This window comes from Bemisia tabaci, chromosome 4, assembly GCF_918797505.1.
Source record: "Bemisia tabaci chromosome 4, PGI_BMITA_v3".
Lineage (NCBI taxonomy): Eukaryota > Metazoa > Arthropoda > Insecta > Hemiptera > Aleyrodidae > Bemisia > Bemisia tabaci.
Window position 1 is genome coordinate 47848129 of NC_092796.1, and position 13729 is coordinate 47861857.

The following is a 13729-nucleotide window of genomic DNA, read 5'->3' on the forward strand; positions in this document are numbered from 1 at the left end:
AGGAAAGCTCCGTACTTTTGATGGATGCCTGCCATTCCTAATATATTATAGAGCGCCTTCAGTTTCGTATGATACTGTGCAATACCTCTGGTGTGAAATAGTTGCTTCAAGCGCCGTGGGTGGCACGCTGCGGCGCGGCAGGCGGGCAGCCAGCTCGAAACGCGCATTGGCGCCTATAAACCTAACAGGAATACTTCACGCGTTGCGCAATGCGGGAAGTATCCCTGTTAGGTTTGTAGGCGCCAGTGCGTCGCCGCTCCGCTTTTTGTTAGGCTCTAATATTTAATCTGGCGGAGTCAGCGTTATTCAACTCATGATTTTGAAATGTTTGCACATCCTGTATGAATTATTCTCATTTTAATTGAGGAAAAAAAAATATGTATTAAAGGAAAATATAATGTGTGTTTTGTAAATATTAAGGTGGTTCCGTATCAAACTTAATGATTTCCAAAGCACACGAATTTCTATTAGTCTACTATAATCGATGGCGAAAAAGCAATAGCCAGGCGATAAAGTGTAAAGCCCGGCGATAGGAACTATAGCCCGGCTGCATAATTTTTTATCGCTTCGTATAGCCCGGCCGTATGATTTTCTCCGCATTCTACAGCCAGCTATATGATTTTCTGTAGCCTTCTTCAGTCGGCTATAAGAATTCCTATGGTATTTTGAAACGCAGCTCTTTTCGCCAATTTTTACCAGGGTCTACATTTCAATGTGCAAAATTTACTGGCGCAAATTGCATTTTTATCACAGGAATTTTGGGGATTTCTACATGAAAATTTCACAAATTTTTCCTCTGATTCCATGGAAAATTCAGACAAATTTTGACACAACGAAAACTATTCTGGCCTCTTTTCGTAAAAATTGAAAGATTTGGATCAATTTTGAAACCTTTGAATGGAGTTACGTTCCTTCGTGCGGAAAACGACGAATTTCAATTGGTCGGGAGAATTGTTTTTTCTAATTAAGATATACAGCTTTTCGTATTTTGATGAGAATTTTATCGATTAATCTCCCAAAGATCGCTTCAAGCGCGAGAGATTCAACAATATCAATGGCTAACGTGCAAAACCATGCATGGTCGTTTACAAAGTTGTAGACTTCCTATTTTACTTTACTTTTTCTCAGGAAAATTAGTCAACGTAAGTTCTTGAAAATTTCCTGGATTTTCCTATTCTCTTACCAGAATAATAGGTATAGATTTCAAGTTATGAAGCTGGCTTGTTTCTTTTTGAAAAATAAAATAAGATCAGAAATTTTGAAACATCGCAATGGATATACGTGGTTTCGCACATTTGCCATCGATTTGCTCCGGAACGTGGAACGTGGTAGGCGATAGGAACGTTAACTACAGTTAAATCATGCAAATTGTCGACTGAGTGAATATGCAGTGTATTTAGGTATAGCTGATTTGAGATGTCATCAGTAACTGAATAGTTCCTCATCAAATTTTCTGCATCGGAAACAAAGATTCATCGAGTAGGTACTCCTAACTCTTGTCTTAAAAAAATTTAGTTATTTTTTAAATCCCTTCCCGGCAAGCATTTCAGTCTTTTTTAGTAGACATCAGTGAGGTGATTTTTTTTTTTTTTTTTTTTTTTTTTTTTTTTTTTTTTTTTTTTTTTTTTTTAACTTGCGTACCTATACTTTCTTGTCATTATCAATACATTTATGCAATAATTAAACTTGGTCACAAGTGAGTACACGAGATAAATATTTATTTCAATACATTTGTTTGTTTACGACTATGATTTTCTGTTTCTAGGTTTTCCACATCTGTGACGGTGGTCGCAAGATCTCGTTCCTATGTCCTAACGGAACTATCTTTCGACAGTCCCATTTAATATGTGACTGGTGGTTCAAAGTGGAGTGTGAAAGATCAATTGATCACTACGAGGAAAGCGCAGAACAGCTGGCAGCTGACCAAAAGATCTACCAGGCACGTGCTGAAGCTATCGCCAAAGCTATGAATCAACTCAGTGGACAGAAGCCCTCAGACCCACCAGCAATTCAGGCGGATGCAAGTTCTCCGTCAAACACCTCTCAAACAGACCAATACGCCGGTGACGATAGTAAACAGCAGGCTCAATATTTCGTTGACAACCCGGGTTTATATCGACCTCGGAGTTTCGTGAAAAGCAATACAACACCATTCTCTAGTTCAGAGACATCGCAAATCGCGAACTTCTCTTCGACTCCGTCGCCTTTCTCAAAACCTATCCACGTGGTATCTGCGCAAGAGATGGCTGCGCATCTGAATTCACAACGACTCCCCGAAAACTACCAATACCAACAGTCAGCCCAGCCAGGCAATCAACCCGCTCAATCCCAAAACCTGCAGAGTACCTATCAATACCAGCAGGCTAGTAGCAATAATCAACCCACTCAATCCCAAAACCTGCAGAACAACTACCAGTACCAGCAGGTTAATACCAACAACCAGCCTGCTCAATCTCAAACTCCGCAAAGCAACTACCAATACCAACAAGCGAGTAATAATAACCAACCCGCTTACCAGCAATCGGAGAAGAATAATCTACAGACTCACCAACAAGTAGGGAACAATTACCAACAAGCTGTGGACAATAACCAACTAAATTACCAGCAACCCGTTCTTGAAGCAAAATCTGCCATAGGCTCCGGCGAGGTATTAAGTCCACAAATTGGCGTTTTGAACCAGCAACCCCAACCGGTTGCTCAATCTCAGTACGCAGCTCCGTTGGTCCAGCAGCCACAACCCGGTGCCAATAGTCAGAATGTTTTCTCAACAAGGAGTCCACACCCTGTGCCGACACACACTCAGGCTCAGTTCTCTCAAAACCCAGTGAACAGTGTCTCCACCACCCACGGGCCCCTTTACAACTCTTACACGTCCCCTGCGCCTCCAAGCCCTTCGTCACAGTACGTTTCTTCTACAACAGAGCCTACATTCCAGTTCAACGACATCAATGAGCACCAACAGTTAGCAGAAACAGCCGGCTTCGCTAGCAGCAGTGGCTCCGCTTACAGTCGAGTGTACCAACAAAAGCTGAAATCCACCTCAAGAGACAGTGCTACCACTCCATCTGGAAACGTCTACTACAGTTATGCAACAAACCACAACTCCGTCAACGAACCGGACAACTTCTCTGCCTCAACAGAGACACCCGTCTTCTCAGCAAAAGTGTTACCGGAGGAACAGTATTCATTCGTCGAACTACTGAGGACCGTCCCACCAAATCGGACCTACCACTTCAATGCCACTCCCACTGACTCCTCAGTCAGTTTCGACCTTAAGCCCTCCGTGCCAACCGTGGCCAGGACGTCTCAGGTCAATCTTCCAGCAGCGATCAACCAACGTCTAGTCGACGATTTGAACTTAGACTACCCTAACTACTATCCAACGCCCAGTGGTGTCAGCAACACCGACCTCCCCTTGATCAATGGATTGCAGCCTTTCTCAGACGATATTTTGTTGTATGACACGGGGAAGAAACCGACTCCAACTCCATCGGATCCCAAACTCCTGCACTCATTAGCTCTGTACTTTGCAACAGCAAATACGAACGCTGATGGCGATACACCACCGACTGTCAGTTGGGTCAAAACTGAAATTACGACTAATCTTCCCGGTGATGGCCTTTCAATATCTGGTGTTTTCTCTCAAACTACTGCCACTGATAGCACAACGGCGGCATCAACGGAATTGACTCCTGCAGATGACTTACCTCCCCTGCTGACAAAAACCACGAAGGACTCGTATTCATACCTTTTCAACAAACGAGATAATAGCACGTATGAAACACCTTACAACACGTACAACACCTATAATTCCTCAGCGAGTGACTTAGATTCCGTACGAACGTTGAAAGAACCGTCGAACAATGGACTTGAGTACAGCGAAACTCGCGGTTTGGTTCAGGGAGGCTCACCCAATACGTCAGAGGACAAAGTCTCGTCCGAGACTGCCAAAATTAGAGACTCGGTAGACTTGAGGGAGCTGGCGAAAGTCTTCAGCCGCGCGCTTTCAGCATACCTCGAGGATCCCGAGAATTTCCGACGCGTCTTGTCTGAGGTCCGGCCAACCGAGCCCACCACCCTTGTAACTCCCGCCGAGCTGACCTCCTCGGAGGACGAAGTATTGGCATTCTCCGAAGACACAAAATCCTTCCCTCAAAGGCCCACTGCTGAGATCACGCCAACGGTCTATGGAGATTTTGCAAGCACAAACTCAGATAGTACAAGAAGTGAAAGTGGACGAAATTACAAATTTGAGAACAATAACAAAACAGCCATACCACAACTATCTAATGAGTTGACCCCACCTTTCGTTTCCTATGACGGCTCTAACTCGCTGACGGACACAGAGGCCCCCATTCTTTTTGCCTCGGATATTAATAACTTTATCGGCAATGTCTCTGCCACAGGCCCAGAGTACGACAACTTGTCTCGACAAGGAGAAGCGTCCGAAACCTCTTATTTTCCCACTGCTGGAGGTGCAAGCGACCAAAGCCGGCCACGCTACGGTGGCTTCCACAACAACTCGGCGCCAGTCACCCCCTCGTATTCACCATATGGAGTTGGAGTTGCCAAACAGCGCACGGGTCAGCCCATATCTGAGGCAACCACCCCTCAATTCACGGTTTCCCCAATGCTGGACTTCACCGAAACTGGAACCGAGATTCAGACTACCTACCCCGCCACTCCTAATTCTTATGTCGGCGCTCAAGACGTAAACAACCTGGTATCGAACTTCAATTACGATCAAAATGTCGACTACGCGAGCTATAACAACGCCGGTTTCACTGGGGCAGAAACCTCACCGACGCGCGCAACACCTAGTGGCAAAAATGAAAACCTCATCGCATCAGGTAGCCAGTCGTTCGTCTCCAGAGACAACTACCTGCAATATCAAAATGGCTTCGGGCAGCAGCAGCCGAGAAATCAACTCCAAGGCCCCTCCAATACGTACAGGACACTACCCAAAGAAGCTGAATTAGACCAAAGGTACAAGAGTGCTCAACAGAGGAAACCTGAGACTTACTTCACAGCAGCTCCCGCTTACTCTTCTCCACTGACACCCTCCATCAACGCAGCCAGGATAAACAACGAACTGCGGTCGTATTACACGCCAACAGCCAACGACGTGGACGCTACAGAGGCTCCGACAACCTTCTGGTCCTCAACGCCGTCGTCCGTGCAACCGACCACATACCACCCACCAACCACTACCGTCCTCAGAATGACTCAGTCTCAGAGGATGTCCGTAACGGTTAAAGGGGGTGGATCGCCGCGGATATCCAACGTAGCATCGCGTCCGTCCGATAGTGTGCCAAGTGCCACTCAGTCGACGAGAATCACGTCGAGGAACTACGAGACACAGTCAACCAGGTGGGTGTCAGCGACGGCTAAACCTGATTATGGTCCACACGTCGTTCAGGCGATACACGCAGTCGACTTTAGCGCCATCCACGGCGCAGTCTGCCTCCACACCCGTGCCATCCACTACGCGAGGCTTCGCAAACTCTTCCGTCGGCTTCGAGGCCAAGGCCAAAGAGATGTTCGGCAACCTGAACGAGACTTCTGCTGATAGACTGATGGATGTGATGAACCAAGCAGAGTCAAACGTTACATTGAGGAGGTAAGGGAACATTTTCGTAGTAGATTAGTTACACTTCTCTCAGGATCATGTTTAAGTAACCTAAGTAAGTGACCCAAGTGAGGGGTCCCGTCCCCTCCTCCAAAGGTTTCTGGCTCTCCCAAAAACGTTGTGATCGTATGTACTCGCTCAGTTAGAATCAGTAGAGGTAGACCCTCGTGAAAAGAGCTCGTGCTCTTGGCGTCCCCTTCGAAATTTTACTAGTTACGAACATGGATCCAACGCACATATCGATGGCAAAAATGCGAAATCACGCATCTCTGTTTGCAACGTTGCAGTATTCCTGATTACTTTATTCTTTCTCTGGAAAACTAGTCAACGTACTCTCTTGGTAACTGTCTTGATTTTTTTGCACTGTTAGCAGAATATTCTGTATACATTTCAAGCATTCAAGTTGGCTTGTCTCTCGTCGAAAATGTAAAACAGGAATGGAAATTTTGAAACACCGTAATGGAGATACGTGGTTTCGCACGTTTGCCATCGATATATTAGAGTCGCTGTCACAACTCTTTCTAGCGCTCTGCGACGCCAAACCGCCATAGTCCCCCTACCCTCCCTCTTTTCTTCTGGGCCCCTTTATCACCCTTTGCTGGGCGGACCCTCTCAGGAGGAACCCCATCACTTGAATTCCACATGCCTAACTAATTTTCCTCGGGTTTCAGACTGGTGCTCCTGCTGGTGAACGACAAAGGCAGCCGAAACAAGAAGACAACAACAGAGTCCCGCTCGCAGCTGATCGAGGCCCTGCTCAAGACCTCGGAGAAGTCCTCCTCAGCCTCGGTCATCCACCCCAAAGTGGCGGCACCGTCAACCTCCGACAAACAGACGAAGCACAGGAAAGAACCCCGGCGAGACGAGCTCACGGCCCGGGCCACCTCCCGATTCACGGCCACCACCCACGCCCAGTCGCCCAGCCCGGCGTCGACGACGACGACAACGACGCCGAGGCCGACGACGACGAACGGCGACGCCTGGTCGACGCGGACGTCAAGGCGGACGGCGTCGACGACCACCACGACGACGAGTCCCCGGGCCAAATACCAGTCGACCAACGATCTGGCAACAGACTCGGATTCACGCGCCGTCGAGCTGCTGAAGTCCCTGTATACGCTCGCCGCTAGGTGGGGCTGAGGCCCAAGTCCACGTTGAGTTTGAGCTAGTCCAAGGGTCATCTGCGCGGGAGAGGCTTCGATAGACGATGAAATTCCCGAACCAATTCCGATCAAAGTATCATCAAAGTGTCGGGAGTCATCAGTCTTAAACTCATTAATTTGCTTCATTTTAAAATGAAAACTTGGCAGAAATTTTTCCTGTGGCAGGAAATGATGAATGGTGGCACTCCGTTCTGATCTTACTTTAAAAAAGTGCGGCCCTTCAAAATTTGATGGTAGATGGTGACCACCAGTCATCAGCATGTCTACTTTGATCGGAATTGGTTCGGAATTTGATCGTGTATGCAGGGCTGAAGGGAAGAGTCATAGGTAATAAAGTCAAAGTCATGTAAGACAATTTAGACCGCGCATACGGATTACTTGGTGAGAAGATAGGTAGGTTACGTGGATTGCATGAATTACCGGCAAATTCGAGGAACCAGTTGCACCTTTGGGCAAAAAAGACGCAGGGCCGCGCACATACAATCGCGGTTCTTCATGTATGCCGGGTTTCAGTGGGGTCACGTGAAAGGCGTGTCTTTACCCCTCTACCTGTCTTCCTTCATCCACCTAAAGTCACGTCTTATGCGCGTCCGGATTGTATTATTTAAACTACATTTTGTCATGGGAACGGAGTTCCCCATGATATTACAATCGTTCCGTTGCTTTCGCTATGGGATTCCCTATACGTCTGCGACCTTGAGCGTTTCGCCCAGTCTCCGATTTTTGGTTGATTTTCCGATGTATCAAAAACCGTTGTATTTTTTAGCCAATCATGTCTCTACGTCAAGTTGTGTTGATTTCTAAAATTCGCTTTCAGCGAGTTTTTTTCCACTTTGAGATGTCGTGTCTGACTGGTAAATCTGCGCAGAACCACGAAGTTCCGTTTTTAGGCAAATTCTTTTTTTTGGGAGGTTTTCATTGGCTATTTTTCGCCATCAGTTTTCTGTTCGTTGGTGCAAAAGATCGCCTACCTCGTTGCTCTTGAGAAGCCGCCATTATCCCACCTCAAATTTTAAACATAGATGTAAAGAAATAATAACCATCGTACAAGGTGGAAAATTGCTCTGGAGGACCCGTTACGGATATATGAGCCAAAATCAGAACTCGATTGATGGATTTAATCCATGAATACAGAAATATTGCCTCAGCTTACTGCCGCGATCGCAATGCATACTGAGATGAACCTTGTGACACATGACCGCATAGGTAAACAATGTCTCACAGAGTAATGCGCTTGATCCATTTGTCTCTTATCACGCCAGTGGCCGAACCGTTGAAATCTCAAGGACGTCTTTTGTGAAGCCCCGCTCAGCGTCCGAGATCACTTAACTGTTCTCTTTTTCTCCATCATCATCCGAGCGGTGAGATAGCTCAGTTAGCTACGCCACTGTTCTGATTCTGGGAGAGCGTCACTTTTTGTGCGAGCGGGGGTTCGAATCTCGTAGGGGACAGCTAATTTTTACTGGTTGTATTGAATGTTTTAGACCAATCATCTAACAATAATTAATACTTGGCAACTTAGGAAGCACATAGGTCCCTTACGATGCGTATTCGGGCATATGTGTAGAGTAAAAATATCATACGTAGGGTGTCCCAAAAGTACCGGGACTGGTTCTGTAACTTCAAAAGTAAGATAGATACAGACATGATTTTGGTCTCATTTTAAAGATCAACTCAATACCTATCGATTAAAACCAAGATCAGCTCAATCGAATAAAAATTGACCGAGTTATGACAATTTGAAATTAGTGAGGAAAGTTTACCCCTACGGTTTTTAGGAAGATTTTTCGCTTACCAGGATTCAAAAAGTTAATATTCGTATCCACTTTCCTCCGAATCTTCCATAACTTCCTTTTGCTTTTCAAAGTACCGTCCATCAAACCGGATGCACTTTTTCATGCGCTCTTGCCACTTATCCAACATTGTTTTCCTGAATTCTTCCTCTGGGATGGAGTTGAAGAAGTTTTGAATTGCATTCTGGATTTTTGTCTTCGATACGAATCTTCGTCCGCGAAGCTCCTTTTTAAGCGCAGGAAACATCCAAAAATCACATGGAGCCAAGTCAGGGCTATAAGGGGGATGAGGGATTGTTTCAACTCCATTTTTACTCATAAATTCACGTGTTAAGCTCGATGTGTGAGGCCGCGCATTGTCTTGATGGAGTATCCACGAAGCTTTCAAGTCCGACCGTTTCCGGGAAATGTGCATTCTCAACTCCTTTAGTACTTTGCAATAATACGCACTGTCAACTGTTGTGTTTGATGGTACAAAATGTTGATAAATGACACCTCGAAAATAAAAAAAACACAATAAGCATCACTTTATCGGCCGACTTTTCGATTTACGGCGATGAAGAATCTTCCTTAAAAACCGTAGGCGTAAACTTTCCTCGCTGATTTCAAATTGCCATAACTCGGTCAATTTTTATCCGATTGAGCTGATCTTGGTTTTAATCGATAGGTATTGAGTTGATCTTTAAAATGAAATCAAGATCATGTCTGTATCTATCTTACTTTCGAAGTTACAGAACAAGTCCCGGTGCTTTTGGGACACCTTATGTATACTTTACGCCGAAAAAGCGAACCTGAAACTTAAATGCGTTAACTTCCGAAAACCATATATAATCCAACGAAAATAAATAATTGGTACATAACAGCTTTCTTGTATGCAAAGAAAATAATTAAAAATGTTAAAAAAGAGATGTCAACACAAAATTACATAGCCCCTTCAATTCAGAAGATACTACAAACGAACTGTACCTTAACATTTTCATATCCCAGAAGCTAACGTTCCCATGACGAATATTGCTATCGCTAGCGATTGCAAAATCCAACTTGTTGCAATTTGGAACTATAAATTCTAGCCCGGCTTAAAAACAACGTATGTGCCATTAGTTTCCCTATGCACGTAAATGTTTTTCCAGAAGAGCCAGAATTTATAGCTCCAAATTGCAAAATTCAGTCCATTTGTCTATGCCTAAAATAATGAACAATGGCGCAATTGTCACTCAAAATCCATCGCACAGTTCACTATTTTGAGGAGTTTAAAGAAAGAGCATCGCATGTGTCCCCAAAAATTGATTGTTGAATTTTCTGAATGCCTCTCTTTTTTTGAAGTTATTTATAGCGACGAATACCGTCTCGTTAAGAGCAAAACCATTTGACACTAGCCGACCTAAAAATTGCGGTGGGAACCGTCAGACAATAGGAGACGAATCATTTCTTTGCTCTTAAAATGAGAGATGCCGCATTCATGCTCTAGCTGAGCGTTACCCGACACAATTCAGAGACGCCTCGCCTATATTTTTAATCAATATAAATTGCGAACAGAGTATTAAAAGACATATTTTTATCCTCAGTTTGCAATATATTTAGATCAACTAAGAGAGGCGCCTTAAAATTTTGATGGGGAACACCGATCAATTGTCACATCCATGCCCCATTTTGATCAAGGAAACAGAGCTTTCGGAGAGAAGAATGGTGTCACAGTTCGCAAGTATACGGAGGAAGTCATCATTTGTATTTTTTGCAGGGGGGTATCTATATTAATAGCGTAAATGGGAGGGCACTAGAACTGGTCTGTTCATGTTTTGCTACTCTGCAATATACAATTATCGAACTACAATTGCAAGTCGAATTGATCTAAATCATTCCATCAGATTTTTAAGTTACTGAGACCCTCATCGACGGTATAATTGCAAAAATGCGTCTCTCGGTTGCGGTGTTTCAAAAACTCTGATCCTATTTTATTTTTTAGAGAAGAAAGAATCAACAAATTGGTTCGAAATTTTCACAAAATATCACTCATATACCTAAATAGAAAAATTACCAGGGTTTTCAAGAAATGATATTTAGTAGCTTGCCATCCAGAAAATAATGTACGGCAGGAAGTTTGCGATGCTGCAAACCGATGTACACATTTCTGTTGTTTCACCATCCATATTTAATCAGCGGTGTCGCAAAAAGTATCATTTTCCCGCTTCCTTCCATAATAGAATCCCCTTTTTACAGAGCACCATAAAATTCAGCGGTGGATGCAAAGATGTCATTACCATGAGGAAAGGAGAAGAAAAGAATGGCATGCGAGAGAAACGCACGAACTTTGACATTTCGTGAGATTGCACGGAACGTGACAGTGAAATGGGAAAAAGTAAAATGTGCTTTTAGCGTTCTCCCATCTCAAAATGCTATTTTCCCCGTCCTCTTTTGCGTGTATTTTTAAACTTGGAATCCACGGATAGAAGAATCTAGTTCAAAATTTCTGCTCGTATTTTATTTTTTTGAAAGGAAACGAGGCAACTTTATTACTTGACTTTTTGACAGAATATTCTTCAAACAGAGCAGGAGTGTTTCATTTTCAAGCAAAAATATTACGAGAAATCTACAACCTCGCAAATCGGTGTGCACAGTTTCCGAGTCATGTCATCTTGATTCTACCGGAAAATTTCTCAGTGGCGGATTGCTGAGCTGCAGATAAACACCATTCAGTGGCGTGGCGTGCTTTGCGATATATAGATCGATCTGCCATTTAAACGCATGGAAAATGATCGATAAACAGGGTATTCGCAACGAACACCGCGCACACCGCAGCAATCGATTCTTCAAAGTAGTTTTAAATGGGAAAATATCGCTAATCGATTGTTCACGCCTCGCCACTAATACCATTTTAGTTTGAACACGATCTTTCCACTGAACACTGTGATGTTGAGTGACTTTTTTTCTTTCTTTTTTTGGGTTCAGTCTGACCCAAAGTGGTGTCAAAAATGAATTCGCTCATTTCCCATTCTATCGGAGTCTGCGACTCGTCCCAATGCGAGATACGAGAGAAAGCAGGAAAAGAGAGATGTCAGAGATAAGTGCTGAGTGATGTGAGTATGAATGTCTGTAGCACCAGATGGCACGGAAAATTCTGTACGATGTATCCTTGAACCCTTTGACACATCGTGAAATTATACCTTGTTTTCATGTTCCCGAATTTTTATGGCAGAGTTACGGTCGGCCTCAAGTTCAGGCAAGAATGCTGAATGTTGTTATTCGATCGCTGATTAATGGTTTGCACCGTTGGGAAACAAAGGATGGCTCTACTTTGCTGTGAAAAAAGCTCAACTTGCGCACAGCTTGAGTTCAGAATATAATGATTGCAATTTAAAGTTGGATTTTGATGTTAGGTTCTCAACTTGCGGTCGCGGGCGTAAACCAACAAGATTTGGGCCCTGTATTTCCGAGAGACTTAGGAGCTTCCCGGGCATATCACACACATCGACGGTGTAAGTCGGCAATCACAAAACTCGTTTTCGGCGGCTGAAAATCTCCGCCTCTCTGTTATTTTTTTAAAAGAGAACAAATTGACATCATTCCTTGAAGTTTATGCAGAATTTACTTCGCACAGAGAAAAAAAATCACCGCAGTTTGAAAGAATTGCCTGCCGTTGAGTAGTTTTCTGTTTGAAAAATAAAGTATGACATGAAGTTTGCGACGTCGCAAACCGAATTATGTGATTGCCGACTTACACTGTCGACATGCATTTTTTGTCATCAGTTGAATTTGGGGATGCTTGCATTTTGATTCAAAAAAATTTGAGATACCAAGCCACAACTCAATTTCATTCAATATTTTTTATCACCTTTAATTCCTATGTCTGTTGAAATGAGTCCATCGAGCTTGACTTTATTCATAGAAGAGCTTGATAAGAGAAGAGAGAGGCAAGTAAAACTCAATTTTGTACTTCCGCTGTTATGCTCTTTGCAAAGCCCTTCTGTGTTTTGAACGAACTTAGCCCCGCATGAAGACCTCGGACTATCTTAAGCTCGACGAGACCCAATTTGTGAATTCAATGACAATTCTTTAAATGTCTCTCCTCAAAGCAATTGTGATAGCACTAGGATGTTCTAGTTTAAATGTACGGCAAATTTTAAATCTGACTCAAAAAACAGCCTAATTTTAAGAACATATTCTCAAGATGCAAAGACTATAAGATTTACTCAACCTTACTTTCCGGTTTTATTTTGATGCCAAATTTTGAAACATAAACTGAGGCATATTTTAAACCGGTAAAATTGCAGGTTCGAAACCTTATCATTACCTCTGTCTGGTGAGCAACGTCTTGTCAAAATCTCTTATAGACGAGATTCTGTTTTAATATGATTAGCGCCATTTTTTGCATTAAATGAAATGTTTGCGAGGAATCGCAAGTATGGTAGTTCATCTAGTTTTTCATAGGCAAAAAAACTGACAAACTTGTCAGCTTTTCTTTTGCTGCATCAGAGTTTTTAATTACACAGTGCAGAACTAAGTTTTAAACGGAAGTACATTATTAACCTAATATCGTACATTTTGAAACTTCCGGAAAGTCTGGTGAAAAAAATGCCGCTCATTTATTACTAGAATATCTCGTAATCACAACCCTGCTGCATTATTTTTCCATCGAAATGGGATAGATCCGGACCATGACAAGCTACATTTGCAGCGATCCCCATGAAGAGTATTGTTGGTACTCGCTAGTCAATTGTTAAATGTATCCTCCTCTAAATTTTGTAGGTAGAAAAACAAAATTTTTGGATCGACGGAAAAGCTGCACGGAATTTCGTAGTGTCGGCCATCGTATGAAAGAGAGAAGAAAAGAATGAAAAATTCTGCCTCTTGTACTCGTTTGTAAAAGAATTACCTATTTTGAAAGTTATGTTACCAAAACACGCACAATAATTCCAAAGAACCGACAAATTTTTATCGGTGTGGGCAAAATTTTATCTAGACTGAAACTAACAGAGTTATATAGTTATCATTGTGCCAATGTATAAATTTGTTTCTTTTTTTAAAGTTAAATTGAATTTCTTTTTTTAATCCTGAATCGTTGACGTAATCTGTCTACGAAGGATGAAAAAAGCATATTTTCATAAAATGTATTAATGAGAAGTTTGACGCAAAAAATATTGTGTATT

General features: G+C 43.0%; 1 protein-coding gene across 1 annotated transcript in view; it reads left to right on the forward strand.

Annotated features, from left to right (window-relative positions):
• LOC109043724 (chitin-binding domain protein thawb) overlaps positions 1-6814 on the forward strand; it is a gene marked incomplete at its 5' end in the record, with an annotated part of 28432 nt that extends 21618 nt beyond the window's left edge. Inside the window, 3 exon segments of the mRNA XM_072299636.1 lie at positions 1766-5486; positions 5488-5620; positions 6301-6814. Coding sequence (XP_072155737.1) covers positions 1766-5486; positions 5488-5620; positions 6301-6769 — 4323 coding nt within the window.
• Between the last annotated feature and the right edge of the window lie 6915 nt (positions 6815-13729).